Source organism: Battus philenor, unplaced genomic scaffold, assembly GCF_028537555.1.
Source record: "Battus philenor isolate CCGP_79_NKW_IND1 unplaced genomic scaffold, ilBatPhil1.0.hap1 SCAF_5, whole genome shotgun sequence".
NCBI classification, from domain to species: Eukaryota; Metazoa; Arthropoda; class Insecta; order Lepidoptera; family Papilionidae; genus Battus; species Battus philenor.
The window spans coordinates 16,803,116-16,819,820 of NW_027181715.1; the positions used below are offsets into that span (position 1 = coordinate 16,803,116).

General features: G+C 36.4%; 1 protein-coding gene across 1 annotated transcript; it reads left to right on the forward strand.

The window, feature by feature from the left end:
- Nucleotides 1–2,973: 2,973 nt before the first annotated feature.
- On the forward strand, nucleotides 2,974–16,705 carry LOC137929547 (zinc finger protein 726-like). Its single transcript, XM_068772552.1, has 10 exons — nucleotides 2,974–3,699; nucleotides 6,846–6,980; nucleotides 7,929–8,140; nucleotides 9,259–9,378; nucleotides 10,332–10,432; nucleotides 11,725–11,924; nucleotides 13,339–13,455; nucleotides 14,095–14,216; nucleotides 14,375–14,449; nucleotides 15,947–16,705. Exons 1-10 carry the CDS (start codon nucleotides 3,125–3,127, stop codon nucleotides 16,015–16,017), a joined length of 1,728 nt encoding a protein of 575 aa, XP_068628653.1. The 5' UTR covers nucleotides 2,974–3,124; the 3' UTR covers nucleotides 16,018–16,705.

Here is a 16,705-nt window from a genome sequence, read left to right on the forward strand (position 1 = left end):
GCACTAAACTTCATTACTGTTAGAAGTTTATAGGAAATCACTATCAGGTAAGTAGGGGGTCTACCCAACACGGAAAAACGTGGCAAGGGGTCTACGGCACAAAAAAGTTTGGGGAACTCTGGGCTAAATGATTGTTTGAATCAAAAAAATCCATTGTAAGGATACCATTTTTTTTTTTATTTGACCACACTCTCATTGCTGCTCAAATGGCATTTGCGGATTCCGCAGATTTGAGGTGGCAGGGCGTAGTGCGCCTAGCCTAGCACTTCTTTTAAAGTAGCGAATATTGGGGGCACCCGGGGCGAGCCACTACACACTGGTTATATAACAGGATTATTGGCAGTTCCTTGTCAACATGCAGGTCTTCATTGCGTACGTATTACAGTGCACCTGTTGCCCAGCACATGAATCTGTTCCGTAAGACCTGGAGTAAGTGAATGAATACGAAATACGGGAGGCACACCGTCGTATTCCTAAGGTTTGAAACAAATGCTTGTCATAATAAAGCTAAAATTAAACTGAAAAGAGTTTCTATATCAGTAAATTAATCTGTAGAGACGTTTTTACATACGTGTAGCAATAGTTGCAAAATAAATTCTAAACATCGCGTGTTGAATAAGCTTAATTTTCATTTTATTATGATCTATTATCTAGAAAGTTCGGCGGCCGTGAGAAGGATTTATTGTCTGTTAATTAATTTCAATGTAAATGTTTTTTATCTGTATTTTTCTCAATGATATATTTATCTTATAAACTTCCTTTTTTATCATTTTGATTTTGTTTCACTTCATTACTTAAGTTCCTTCAACGAAGGATACACGATGTATGAGTACAAAATATTTTTTGATAATTTATATTTGAAATTAAATTGGTTTGAAATTCCATTTGAGAACTTAAGTTTTATTTTAATGTACAATATTTTTACAATTAAAATTTAATTGATAATACTGAGTACGAGTCGCTTGGGTTATTAATGGCAAGACGTGGACCGTATCGAAGTGCGTAATAAAATGGAATACTTGTTGAATGCAGAGCGCTTTACAAAAATACTTTAACATTAGTCATTTGAAACATACAATTAATATACAAAGAAAACAGTTTCCACAGTTATTCTAAAATTACTTAATTTATTTTTAATCTTCACTGTTAATCAAAACTAGAGGAATAAGCTTCGTTACTTGCTTTAAGCAGGACATTTTTCAATTTAATTTAAATATAATTTTAATTGTTAATATTTCAATATAATTTCAGCCAACTAACATAGAATGTGAGGTTTCAACACTATATTATGTTTAGGCAGATGTCATAATTAAACTGATTAATAACTGTTTTGGAAATAAATAACAGAAACAAGAGTAAGGTACAGAGAGAATGAGATCGTAACAAATTGTACACCGTTTTGCATCTGCTTAACCGTTAAGCAGTAATTTACTGCTGAGATAGTACAAATTCAGTAAACGGTACACATTTTTACTGGTCCTTACTGAACTGTAATGTTTGAATTTCATGTCTGATGATCATGCAGTGTTTACTGTTCACTTCTCATTCAAACTAGATATAATACTCGATGTAATAAGGTATAAGACTCACCTATAATTATATAGATTCAAAAACTAATTGGACACACAACATCCGAATATTAACAGAACAAAGTAATAACTTATAACTTGAGTAAACTTTACGAAACAGGTGAACGTGCGGTGTATGCGGTCACGCTAAAGTGTTCCACCGGCAACGACGCGATCGTGACTGGCAGCGTCCGCTCGGCTGGGCGCCGGCAGAGGGTGACCGGGGGTGGACGGTGCAGGTCAGTTACCGACAGAATAGGGGCAAATGGATATCGAAGTGATTTTCACTGGCTTGACCGTAAATTTAGTCCCAAGTGTTTGCTATGTAGTCCTGCACAAAACGATTTTTTTTTAACAGATTTACAAATTTCAAATTGAAACCAATCTTTAATGTTAGTCACAATATTTTGAGAACTGCGTATCATACTTTTAATTTGACGTTGTAATATCAGTAATATTGTCGCAGGTGTACGAAACGAAAGAAAAATACTTATAAATTAAGAAATTATAACAGAGTGCTTGATTATAGGCATAAAAGTAAGGTTTTTACGCTTTAATCATCATGTATAAAGCGATCACTGATATATGTTACCTTAATTTAATTTTCTATTGCATTGCAACAGGCTAATTCTAGTACTATAGTCGGCAAGGACAGATAGTAAGCAAACAATGAATTTCAATATGTAGTAATACGAATTTTAACAGCGCATTTTCTTTCTATATTATCAATACGTCATTTATTAATTCTAAAGCCATTACTTTAAAGTATTAGTACCGCATATTAATTGACAGCAGAGGAGCTATACTTTAACGCCATAAGTTTTAGCACCTATAATCACGTATATAGTAGCGGTTTTGCCTTGACCGAAACAAAACAGTTTCCTTACAATATTATTTTTTCTTCTTGTTGACAGTAAAACTTCTTTCATTTATAATGACTATCCGGCAATCTATTTCTATGTATAAATTCATTTAAAAACTATATGAACTTTGTAAATGAAATTTATTAGATTTATATATGCGCTAACTACGACTCGTGTACCGTTCACGTAGGTTTATATAACGATGCATGATTTTCGTAAAAATGCAAAGCAAACATTATTACAAAGGACTTTCTTTAATTAATACTAGTCTCGGATTTAATATTCATACTCCTTTTTTTTACTATTATTAAACATTGATGTAAGCTTTTGCTACATTGGATGCAATTGTATTAATTTATTTGTATAAATATATGAAATATGAAATAAAAAATGAACTTTCAATTTTAAAGGACTAACTTTTAATTAAAATGAAAAGTAAAAAAATTTTGAAAATTAATAATATGCCTTAATTATAAATATAAACTAACATTGAGGTTGTCTGTGCTGTCATACTAAGAAACGTCAATTGTTGAATGTGTCACTCGAGGTATCGCATCTTTTTTGTTATTCTTTCATTGATGAAGATAACAATTAAAATTTAGAACAATTTACTTAGGCATGACTGCAAAACATTCCATGCTGTATTCATTATTGGATATGTGCACGTAGCAAGAGGAAGTGTCTCTAATAAACATGGCCGAACTAAGTGCAATGAACTCCAGCAGCGGAGTGAATGAAGAGGATAGCTCAAAGAAAAATGATCCAATTAAGGAAGAGATAGAAGTGGCGGTTAAGCGAGAGCCTGTGGAGTGCTTGGTGTGTGCGGACCGCGGCGCCGACGGCTATGAGATCCACAGTACCAAAACGTTGGCTTCGCGAACAACCCTTTACGATTTTCTTTGCAAGCTATCCCATGCGAACCTGACAAACTGCGAAAACTATTCCAAATACGTGTGTAAACAGTGTTACGACCTCGTGAATGAGCTCGAACGCGCCGAAATAGAATATAAAAAGTTAAAAGACACTTTCGAGGCTATCATAAGTAAAAACCCGTTGTTCGATAGTCGGACGTCGTCTTCCAACCTCAGTGCAGTGAAAAACGAAGTGTTCGAGAACGCGTTCGATGAGTTGTATAAAAGTGATAATGACTCTGAAGACGAGCCTTTGGCTCTCACTAAGAACAAGCGCCAGCGCAAGGTCGACAAGCGGAAAAAGAAATCCACCGTTGACAGCAAACGGAAACAGCGGCATAAGAGTAACAAGGACAGGTAACAACAACGCCATGTCAACACAAACTGCTGGTGGTATAGTTTAATTTCTTGCTACAATGTATCTTTAAGACGATCAACAAATTTGATACACATCACTAAGGTTACCACTAAGTAATTGCCTATTGAAGTATTCCTAACAGCAACTGGGCTGATTAAAGTGGTCAGGTGTTTTGCAATGAACTTAAATAGATATAGAAAATTTATGACAATGTTAAATGTGTTTATTGTTTAATGTTAATATTTCTGGCAGTCACTTTATGGTATTAAATATGACAGCAATTATTATACATTTATTATATTTAAAATGGTCTGTAAAAGTCATTATGTCCAGGTTTATTGACTTAGGCTGCAGTTTTAAATCATTCCTAATAAATTAAAGATAGCCTATTAATTTTCTTAAGGAATATTATTTTAAAAATTCCAATGCTTTTAACCTTGAATACTATATAAAGGTAAAAATTCATGAACACTAAATCCAATATTTAGAAAAGAGCAACGAAAAAGTCATATATTGTTTTAAAAAGTTTGTTGATTTGCAAATGACTGTGTTCATTAAGTATTATTATTATTTAAAGTTATTTCCTGGCTAAGAAATTCTACAGAGTGGTCGATTATATGTGTAATAGCTTTTTCACATATTTTCAATCATCCATACAACATGATCACTCTAATATTAATTTATTTTCTCTTGTGGAATGCAACACGACAATAAGTTCTGGCAGTACAGTCTCCAGGGATAGAAAGTAAACAATAATTTATTAAATGAGTAGTAATCTGAATTTTAAAAAGACTTTTCACTTTGATGAGAATTATGTTATTTATTATTTCTGAAACCTTTGATTTCTGGATAGGTTGTACCATATAATTCACAGAAAATTAGTCACATCTACACCTTAAAAGCCTTTACACCTATAACCAATCACCCTGTAGAGTCGGCAACAATGTGAAAAATTGACAAATGAAATTACAGGACTAGACAAGAATAGGTTTTTGCCATACTCACCCATGTAAATCTAAGGATTTTTTAATACAAAAGCATTTTTTTTGTAATTCAACACAAATTTAAGGTAAACATGCAGCTAAATATATCACCTCTGGTTATTAATGAAAGAAATTTTGAACTACAATAATTGTAAACAGTCAATATAATGTTATGACACTTTTAAAATTCCTGACATTTTAATCTGAAGGTGTAATTTGTGTATTTGAGATTTTATTATACATAGATCATTTGTAGTTTTATATAGCTTGCCCATTGTTTTCTAGAAAAAAAAAATAGGTTGGTAAACTTACTGTTCAGACAGACTGTACTGCCAGGATCTATTGGACTGTTGCATTCCAATAGAAAAAATATATTATGTAACATGTTATTTTTCCTTGACCTTAATAAAATATCTGTAAAACACTGAATGAAGGCCACTTCTAACTGGTTTAATTGGAAATCAATGAAGAGGGCTATGTCCTATAGCTGATGAGTATGGTGATGATTACAGTATCATGGCTTGGTTTCTGCAACCAAGTGGTACTGCACTCAACTTGCTTTGGTGTTAGCCTTATTCAAGACAACCCAATTCTACAATAAATCTCAATAGACCTTTAATGTTGCTAGCGATGTTGGAAAGGCATATTGGTCATCCGAGATAGGTGACTGTAGCATCCCTGAACACCAAAGTAGTATGTGGGGCAGCACCTAAAGTAAACCAATGTTTGTTAAAAAGACCAAGACTGGTTAAGATTACCACCATCAGATGCAGTTGGTATAGTGATCACCAGAACAGGATGTTGAAGAGTCAATAGCTTATTGTAGGCATTGCCTATTTTGCTTGTGGACACTCCTGATGGCTTGTCCTTTGCTCAATGTTGACTCTTAGTATGCTCTGATGTGAGAGATCTGGCATTACCAATTGGTAGGATGATGAGGGGCTCCGAGCTATAAACAACCATGCCGGAGCCTCTCTGGGCCAGCTCTTCTGCAGCACATTTGTCTTAGGAATGTAATTGGCTGGTCATTCTGAACTTATTGCATGACCATTAGAAATAAACTCATTTTTACTTGTAGGTTAATTAATTAGGTTGAGTGCATGTTTACCTTATATGGAAGTATCATGTACAGCTTCCATGGCATTGTGGCAATTTGAATATGTAAGTGTAACATCCATCACTAGTGTAATTTTATGATTGTTAATAAGGAAATGAAAGCAAAGTATGTATTTATACTGTAGTGCATGTAGATATATGCATTAAAATGTACTGTAAAGGATAACTTTTAACTGTAAAGGTGATTTAATGAAAAAATGAGCCTTCCTTCTCTGATTACTATCAAACTACAGGTTCAACATATATATATATATATATATATATATATATATATATATATGTTGTACATGTTGTTGTAAATTATCACTTGTTGTAGGTTATCACTCCAGTGCTCATCTTCAGTACTATGTGTATTTGCTGAAAGAGTTATTATAATACTGTATAAGGTATATTGATTGTAAATATACAATTGTATTGAAATGTAATGATGCGTTTACACATGGTTACTTATTAAAAATTACAGTAACAGTTTAATTTTTTGCTATAAAAATTTTTAAAAATTCCTCAACTTCTAGTTTCATAATATTAATAATAAAATTTTATAAATTTTATGTGTGTAGTGAAATAAAATTAGATGTTTTTCTTTCTTTTTTGACCAATGTAAATGCCTTATTACATTTTTATGAGTAACTACATTGTTAACAATGTAGGAGTTTAATATGTTCTTGAAAAATCATTAGACAAACACAGAATGTCCACTGCTGGAAGTAAACTTTGCTTTAGATTTCCAGAAGGACGATCTGGAAGAGGCTTGCATTCAGCATCTTCCAACAACCTAATACACCCACAAGGTCCTTTGTTCACCTTGTTGGTTATTATATAAGCTTTATTTACATTTAATTTAAAATATGGTTGCAACATGTCTACATCTATAATTAGAGATGTGGTAAAAATGTTATAATTGTGGTGTTATGTGTGTGTTTTATTGTATTTTCTGTTGATGGTTGATGGAATGGTTTACTCTGAATGATTGATTATAAGTGTAAAAAGTTTATTTTTTACACATTTAAGCAATCAGCCTGTACATGTCATATATGATTTTCCAGTTGGGAGTGTAAAATATGCGGACTCATCGATGACACCGGAGGACTGGATGCATATGAGGCGCACGTGCTGGCTGCTCACGGCTCCAAAGACGATTCCGAGATTAAAGATGTCAAAAAGGAAGATTTGGTTGATGAGTAATAAGGCTTTTCTGTTCAAATATTTTGTAAGACTTAAATAGCTATAGATTTCCCTAGGGAAAATTATGACAGTAAATAATTGATATTCATGTACAAGAACAAATCTAAGAAAAATGCAATGTACAGATAATTCTAGATATTTACCTTTTTATCTCTGAATTATTTATACAAATAAATAAAATTGATGTGTGTCTGTTTGTAATATTAAATTAAATGAATTTTAATACATGTATATGAATGGTAATATGGTGCATAAACCAAAATAACATTTTTTTAAATTTTTGTTTATATGTCTATGTTTGTTTTGGCTAATCTCTGAAATGGCTGAACCGATTTTTAAGGGACTTATACTGGCATTTAGTTGATATAATAAGGAGTAACTTAGGTTAATTTTATTTTAGAAAAGTTTTTAAACGAAATAAAACTAAATTATGGGGACATATTAGTCATTCAATAAATTTTAAAAGTGTGTTAAATAAAATATTAAAAAATCCATTACAGGGTTAATGTAGCTTAGTAATGAACTGTTGTAACTGCTTGAGTTAGGATATTTAAGATTTTAATAACATTCTTAAATCAAGGCCTGTTTGGACTTTTCATAGAATTTGTTAAATACCTTGTAGATTGATAGTTGAAGTTTCTAGCAAAGGGTTTTTTTGACGAACATTTCATTACACACACAAGTGATCATAAGTGAATATATTGAATAAATGATCCGGTGTGTTGTGTGCCTTTCTCTAGTTAAGGAACAGGAACTCCCTAAGCTTGAGTTTTAGGTTGAAGAGTGCCATATAGGGTCCTCAATTTGATTCTAGTTTTCATCAAATGGGAGTCCATTTGACATTCTTCATATTATATTAATATTGCAAGTTGTAAGCTGCCAGAAACTTAAGTTAGATAAAAATATGAATAAATGAATAGAGGAAAATTTAGTAATGACTCCAGGTTCCAGGGCTCCAACGATACGTTGGAGGCGGTGCTGAAGATCAAGATAAACGAGTTCGAGGACGACGACGACGACAGCCCCAACTTCGAGCCGGAGGAGCTGAGCAACGGCAAGCGCGGCAAGCTGCCCCCCGGCCCCAAGCGGCGCAAGAGGAGGGAGGACAAGGTACTGCACCCGTGCGACCAGTGCGACGCCAAGTATACGTCCCTATGTGAGTATGCTGCTTACACTCCGCAACATCCACAGCTCCGACCTGATCTAATTTGAATCCAGAAGTTTCTAGAATATGCAGTCTCTCTTAGGTTCTATTACGCACAAAAGATAAATCCAACACCATTTTTCGTTAATATTTTAGCAGATACAATTGACTTGTTATAATTTACTGAAAAGAATCAATCAGTGGGCAAAACAAATGAACACGTACATATGTCTTTATCTACAGCAAAGGTTCTTCTCTCTCACGCACCTTTATTTTAAATGGCCCATATCAGGCGGTGCGTGTTTCCTCTGCCACTTCTTCAAGAGCTAACAGATTGCGAAGTGATAGGCATATCAGCGTATAAGACTCCACGGTGATCAATAGAGTGTCTGTCGAGCTGATACAAGAGCTTGGGGGCCTCACAATCCACACGAATATTTATTTTAATAACTCAAGCTCAAGCCTAGAGCTTTTCGTCAGCCTGATATCAGTGAAGCAATTAATAACAGACAGACGGAATTAATTCTTGTCTAAAGAATAATAAAACTGAACTAAGTGAAACATCTCTGTAATGTTACGAATAGGAAACTTTTGTTTTTAAACGGTTTTATTTAGTTCGACCCGTATGGAATTTATTTGGGTCAAAATTAGAAATTGAAATTTAAGCACTTTCCCGTTGTCAGATTGATCTGAAATTTGGTTCACACATTTAATTTAGATGGCAATACAATATAATAAAATCAATAACATTATAAATATAAGATGGCCGCCGATACAAAATGGCGGATTACATATTTTTTTTTAACCTCCTCAATATGGATATCAAATGAAAGGGCTACACTAGTAAAACATGATGATTATGTCAAAATTCAAAATTCAAGATGGACGCCGTTTCAATATGGCGGACTAGGTACATATTTTTCCACAACCACCACAATATGGGTATCAAAAAACCGTTTAGCTTAAAAGTTTTTTAAATGTATTTATTGTATATATAGCTCATCTAAACGTAGTGAGGATAGCAGTATATGTACACGAGTAAGGGCGTGCCTGTGTGCGCGTAAGAGATGGAGGAGGGAGATTGACTTCCATGTAAAGAAAGCTGAGGTGCGTGTTCTGTTGTCGCGCAGTGCGGCTGGAGCAGCACAAGCTGAAGCACGAGGACTCGAAGCCGCCGTACATCTGCGAGGTGTGCGGCGCTCACTACAAGCACAAGCGCGCCTGCGACATACACGTCGCGCTGCACAAAGGTACGCACCACACGCACCACGAGACACGAGGTACATGCACACCCCACACGCACCACGAGACACGAGGTACATGCACACCCCACACGCACCACGATACACGAGGTACACGCACGTGTCACGTGATCATAACACGCAAGTGACACGCACACATGACACGTAGACAGAGACAGGTGTCACGAAAGAGACATAAGACACGCAATTCTTCTTTTCTTGTCGTCCCATTCGTTCTGCTTTGGAATATAATTAATAATATAGCAAATGTATATATATCAATGTTGTTATATATATATAAGATTACAATATACACCTATCCCCCGATTTACACGGTAGATACGTTCCTGAGAAAAACGTGTTAATCGAAAATTAAAAATTTTCAAGTCAAAACCGTGTAAATCGAAAAACTCGCAAAAAATGCATGATTTTGTCTTTTTAACAGTTGTTATTTTTTCAATAATTTTAGGTGTACACAGAAATAAAAAATGCATTGACAAGTTAAAATATTTAGTATGTTACGGAAAAACTGTTTTTTTTTTATATTTGATTACAATATACATTAAACAGAAGAATAAAAAATGAATTACTCTCATTCTTTTTTTTCGGAATCGAAGGTTCGAATTCACTTTCATCATTCTAAGTTATTTGTGCCGATTCGATGTTTGAAGTAGAAATATTTACATTGTGAGAGATGGTAATAAAATCGATTATTAAAATAAAAAAAAACTTATTTGGAAAACCGTGTAAAAGCGAAAACGTGTAAAACGAGTACCGTGTAAATCGGGGGATAGGTGTACTAATGTTCGTTTAACTAATAAACTTTTAAACATTTGGATACTTGTCGAAAGATTATCTCTGCTCCATCTTGGGTTGACTGGTAGATAATGTCTAAAGGCAATTAAGTCCGCCATTTCACAAATTGTAAAAAGGGTAAATAAATGAGTGTGTGTGTGCGATAGGCATCAGCGACTGGAAGTGCGAGGAGTGCAACAAGCTGTTCCCGTCCAAAGGCGCCCTGCAGCGGCACAACAACATCCACACGGGCAAACTCAACTACCAGGTAAGTGCCCATAGCTCACAGCGTGTACAAATTAATGTAATGATAGATTTAATTATATGAAAGCCCCACGTACTTATTAAATACTTTAGCATTACATAGCTTTGGATTTGGAACGCGAAGTAGCGGAAAGATACAATACGTGATATAATCAAGGAAGGAAGGAGTATGGAAATAAAAATTTAGAAACCTAAAAAATTCATTTACCTAAAATGTAACGTCCTTGCGCCACACATGGCAGAGAGAACAAGATGTTCCTAAAAATCGTCCTACCATAAAGTGGACAGGTGACCTTATGAAGGTCCTCAGAAGTCTGGATGTAGCCAGCTTCAACAGATCCTATTGGAAATCTATGGGAAAGGTCTAAGTCCAGTTGTGGACATGAAAAGATATTGATGATGACAGCTTGGGAATTTGTTGTACTGTATTGAGGGTCCCTGTGAATTAGATCAGATAAAAAAAATTACTGCAGTTTTTCGTGGGCTCTTCGAACGTCTAAAACCTCCGTTGATTTAAGTTCCGATGTGTCACCAGCTCGCACCAAATTCCTAATGCAATCTTAAAGTTGTCTCACGCCGGGGTACAGCCAGAGTGATAATGTTTACATCACATTAATATTAAAACAAATTTGAAATATGTTTTTTAAACTAGATGTTTATTTAATTTACTTTGTTATTCTATTATTTCGTTATATATTCTCACAATTACTCGTGTTCTGTGTATATATTATATATTTTAGAATAAAATCATTCTCGCGCGGTAAAATTAAAGTTAGAACGACGATTCGAATTCAGATAGCGAGATGAACGGTGCCATGGTGTTCAGATGGAAGTCATAAATAGAGACTATTTACAATTATTACAGTATATAAGTAATGTAAACCACATCGATCACACCGGGCTTCCATTTTCCTCGCCATCGAAGAGGACCACGCCTTTAGGATACTGTCTATTGGAGTTAAAACTAAGACTTAGTGTAGAGAATAGATTCAATTTTATTTTCTGATACCCTGCATTTACACCTAACTATAAAGCTACGTAAATAATTCTAGAATTTACTTTATTTACACAACCAATCACAATCCCTGCTTTACAACCAATCACATGTGTCGTTTGTGTGAGAGCAACGGAAGATGTGTGAGATAGAGACAGGTATATATAAATACGAAATCCATATAAATGAATGAATGAACTGTTACGAAGGGACACGTAGATCTGTGGTGAATTTTGTTGTGGCACCAAGCCCTGGTGGTGACGTCACTAAGGAGCGTGGTGGGTTTGGTGGGTTTGTTGCAGTGCGACCTGTGCGGCAAGTCGTTCATCCACACGTCGTCGTTCAAGATGCACAAGCTGTCTCACTCGGGCGTGAAGTCTCACGCGTGCGACGTGTGCGGCCTGGCGCTGATGACGCGCTCGCACCTCAAGCGGCACAAGCGCATCCACAGCGGCGAGAAGCGGCACGAGTGCACCGTCTGCGGGAAGCGCTTCTCTGAACGGTGAACACCGACAACTACCAGTACACCGGGAGAGGTCACCCCTCCTCCCCCAGGACGTCCACTCCCCTCATAGGCTTAGCATATAGGGTACAATAGACATATATGGTAGATCCACCAGTGTGCTCCGTAAGTTCTGTGCTTCTTCAAAATACTAAAGACGAGGTTTAGTAGCTAAGAATTATATTATCTGTGTCACCCGTTCGTTTGTACTTGATATAAAAACCATCTGAACATGACATGGCGCTATCGGAAGGATTTGAACCTACGCTCCCGCAGGGATTCTGATTTCGAATCAATTCGAACCGGGTAACACAGACAATGTCATCGTTTAGTCCACAGATAATACAAGAATTTGTCTCACTTGCACTGTAGAAATATCATTTAAAGGCACCGGTGTGGTCAAGTTTTGGGCTTTAGAATGACTACCATGATGGTTTTAATGGTGGTGAATTTCCCCTGTGGGTTTGGTATCTTGTATACAGAAGATTTCCGCCAAAATGAAAGCAGTCAAGTGATGACAGATGAAATCTTGTTAGTGATGACATCAAAAGTCTGAATGCTTACATGATATCCAGTGCTGATCATCGGAAGGGTTTTAGTGAATAAAAATAAAATATAACTTTGTTCTCCTCCCAGAGTGCATGGTACCTCGTGTACAAAATATATCTCCACTTGAAAATCAAGTCATTCGGTTGTTTTAATAGTAAAATAAATTTAATACTAACGTCTAATAATCTTAAAACAACACTGTGGAATGCTTAAAGATTAGCCGAACATTAATAAATAAAATATAGTTTGTTTGTTTGTAGGAATGTATGCGACAGGTTCATAAATCCTGTACAAAGTCTGCATGGACCAGTGTTTCCCAACGTAGGGCCCACGCCCCACGTGGAGCTATTTCGTTGTTGTGGGGGGCAATTCCAAAATGGACTCGACTCGCTTTTAACCCTTTCGCTTTAATATAAAAATTTTGTATATTACATAGGGGGGCGTAAAAAGGATTAAGTGGGGTATAACACAAAAAGGTATGGAAATACTGGCATGGAAGGACAGTAAAAGATAATTAGTTTTAATATGCTTTTTCTTACTATATTAAGTTTGCGTTATTATTGTGAAATCATTGGTTTTTTATACGGTGTACCAACAGAGCTATACAAAGAAGGTATGTTACCCCATGTACCCAATCTGGTGAAATAGTAGTACGTGGCGTCCCTAGTTGAAGCTCTTCCGGGAGCCCCCGAGTTTCGCTTCTTTAAAAAAAGTCTTAGTCCAGGCGCACTCTGCGTTCTGCCACCTTAAACTCATGTGCAATTTGGTCAGCAGTGGCAGTTCGATCCAACAAGAAACCTGATGCACCAACACCACGAGCAAATAGGTGTGGTATGAAAAACTGACATGTGATTGGTTCGTATAGGTACAACCTGGTGGCCCACAGCAAGTCACACGAGGCGGCTGCAGGCGGGCCCCTGCTGGCAGCGCCGCGCCGCCGACTCTTCCGCTGCAACTTCTGCCACGAGCGCTTCGATAGAAAGTATGCTAGCTTACCATCTAATTATAAGCTTTTGTTAACTAGGTGAGGAGTGGGAGATCAAAAAATGATAGTTCCATTTGTGTAAAAACTATAAAATTATGTCGCGCATTACTCTGGTACGGATCAAATAGTGCTTATTTCTATAGTAAATAACTTAGGTAGTTGAAAGTTTGATGCAATTTATGATATTCCTTTGTTTACAATATTAATAAACAAAACCAGAATAAAACATGATACATTTTATTTATATGTTATATAAATATACGTTTATCTGGTACGCCGTCCTTTTTAAGACAGGTTATTTTCAATTTGGTACAAATCAAATCATGTTCTTTTTAAGAATAGATACACAATTTGAAATAAAAAAAATACAATAAACATACCTATGTACGTACTGTAACGAAAGTATAAATTCATAGCTATAAATAATTTACCCTAAAATAAATCGTTCGTGTCTTATTTTGTTATAATCAGGTTATAAAGCCGGGTAATATTGTTTTCTGTATTTTTAATAACGTTTAGAGTCATTCTGTAAAATTATATTATGTATAGCTGTTAGCGGTGACTATTAGAAATAAATAAATAAATTTCCGTATGGTTTGATGAAGTGGTGGCGAGTGATGTTGCACATGCCCACAGGTACATGCTGGAGCGGCACAGTACCTTGGCTCACGGACGCGCCCTGGAGCGACCGCCGCCCACGCCGCGCAACACCATGAGCAAGCTGCTTAAAGCCCAGGCCGCAGCTCGACGCACCCACGGTATGTACGCACGCAGACAACTCATTGATTTTGACCTCTGGGAGGAAGACAGCTCTTCAGTCAAATTCGTTTTCGTATCGATGCAGTGCATGATGCGCTTCGACGTTGTCTGCTTTTCTTAAGGCAGCTCATGTTCATCAGCTCGTTTCATGTTATAGAGCCGGAGTCCAAGGAGCAGAGCCCGGAGGCGCGAGCTTCCCCCCCTGCTGCACAGAAGTTACTCGCACAGCTCAGTGAGTACGACCCCCTCTCACTACCCCCTTCCTCATGTTATACAACACGAGTCTACATTACATTATACCCACGTTAATAAAATACTGACTTGCATTTGTCACTCACCTAAACACATCCCAAATCAATTACGTTTTATATGATTAGAAAGCCGTGTTCACATTGACCAGTTAACGTAAGGTTTAGGAGTACGGATGCGTATTTTGTTTAATGGCTTAAATGAATGACAACTATGAGTTATTTTAAACTAATGAATGGTAATAAATATGCACTAATGTGAAATAAATGTAAAACAAAAAGAATGTAAATAAAAGAAATAAAATGCTATGGAAGGATATAGAGCGAAAGAGAATGAAAGAAGAAATGTGGAAAGAACACCGAATGAAAGATCATAAAATGCATAAATGAAGAGAGCAAAATTAATTAAATGTAAACAAAAAGTCCTTGTCCCACACGAAATAGGGAGTACGAGAGGCTCCCAATACCAGGGACCATAAAAAAAACTTGACGTGGCATCATTATATGTAGTCCTGTGCAGTGATTGGTTATTATTATATGATGAAAATGTGATTGGTTCGTCTGGTCATCATATTCCAAGTTACACATTATCTACATGTAGTCTTTCTCTCTCTCTTTTATTCAGTCTTTCTCATCTCTCCCTCTTCGAGTATATGTGTAACTCTTCTTAGCAACTGTACGGTTTTACGTTATACCCCCATGTAATGTTTGAATATAGATTGTAAATTGTGAAAATAATCGCAAAAAACAGTTTAACTTGTTGGTTCTACTAATGGAGCGTTTGGAAGTGTCGTACCTTCAATAATTCATTCAAATTCAAAAAATTATTAGGTCTAAGATATCTTGTGGAACTTGATATTATATATATACATCAATACCTCGCTTTGCGTCGTTTCGTTTTGCGTTTTTTTCGAAGTTGCGTCGCTGCTTAATTAATTCTAATTTTCACTGTGCGTCGTTAGATTTTCGAGGTTGCGTTGTTTTGGGTTCGAGTCTTTAATTTATTTTTTGAAATTTTCTTTTTTTTCTGAAAGATGGGAACACTTGTTTCTAATTGCGCCATGCCATCTAAACGCGGGGATTCCCTTTCTAACTAAAAATCAACGCAATTTTAATACAGTTTTATTTTCACTTTGCTTTGCTAATTTTAAGAGTTCAGTTTCAATTACGTAGTGTGTTGTGCTTTTTTTAAAAGAGAATAATAAATTTGTATAAATTTTAACGTGTTGTTTCTGGTTACAAAAAAGGTAAATATTATTCCAATTTATTTATTGGCGGAGGTATATTGTTTTTGTTTTTTAAATGTTTACGTTTCAATTTGTGTCGTGTTTTTTTGGAACGTAACCACGACACTCAGGCCCGTGATAGATTTTGTTAGCTTTTCTGAAGACAATTATAGGCTTATTCTTCTCATTGCGTCCACCAGCGATCCTTAGTGAGAGATTAATATGAATAAATATGTTTATATATGAACGTTGCAGCATCGGCAGGCTCGGTGTCCGCGTCGGTGTCGGCGTGGGGGGCGCAGTTCGCACCGCGCGCCTTCCACTGACGGCCCGTGCTGCTTCGTGCCGCCTCGTGCCGCTTCGTGCCGCCTCGTGCCGCCCCGCACTACCTCACACAGGACACAACTTGCTCCGCGGGGTAGACGCGCTCATGTCCGCGGCATTCGTCCGCTGAATACCCCTACACTGCGACGATTTTACGATCAAATCAAATTTTTCTCACGTGTAAACACAGCCGGACCCGTTTGACGTTACAACTATTATTAATTGTATTTTATTTATGAATTTATTATTAAAAATCATATTTTATCATGAACTTTGTAAAACGGGTTGGTCACATGGCGCGTATCAAGGTTCTAGAGCTGACGACCATGTTAAACTCGTCGAAAGACTCTGGACGCAGGCCGTTTCTAACAGGTCTTGTTTTAAATCTATGGGCGGATTCAATGTCCAGCTGTGGACATCTTTTGGCTAAAATAATATGTTTCAAAGCGTTACGGTGGATGTAACAGATTAGTATTATTCTGCTACCAGTTTTAGTTTGATCTGCCACCGGCGAGGGTCGCGCCGTGCGGGCCACGGGTCGCGGGGGTCCGTTGCAATATCGTATGTACATAGGTAGGCTAGTCCGTAGCGTAAGGTGTCCGGAGAACAATATTTTTGTACCGCGCGGCCGGCAGCCGCATGTCGTGCTCCTTGTACATTGTTAGCTAATACATCAATATTGGACAATCA

What these genes read in the sequence shown, in the direction of transcription:
- LOC137929547 (XM_068772552.1), top strand. Translation starts at nt 3,125, where the DNA reads ATGGCCGAACTAAGTGCAATGAACTCCAGCAGCGGAGTGAATGAAGAG. An exon ending in CATAAGAGTAACAAGGACAG is followed by an intron (nt 3,700 to 6,845) that starts GTAACAACAACG and finishes ATGATTTTCCAG; the next exon opens with TTGGGAGTGTAAAATATGCG. An exon ending in CGCAGCTCGACGCACCCACG is followed by an intron (nt 14,217 to 14,374) that starts GTATGTACGCAC and finishes TTCATGTTATAG; the next exon opens with AGCCGGAGTCCAAGGAGCAG.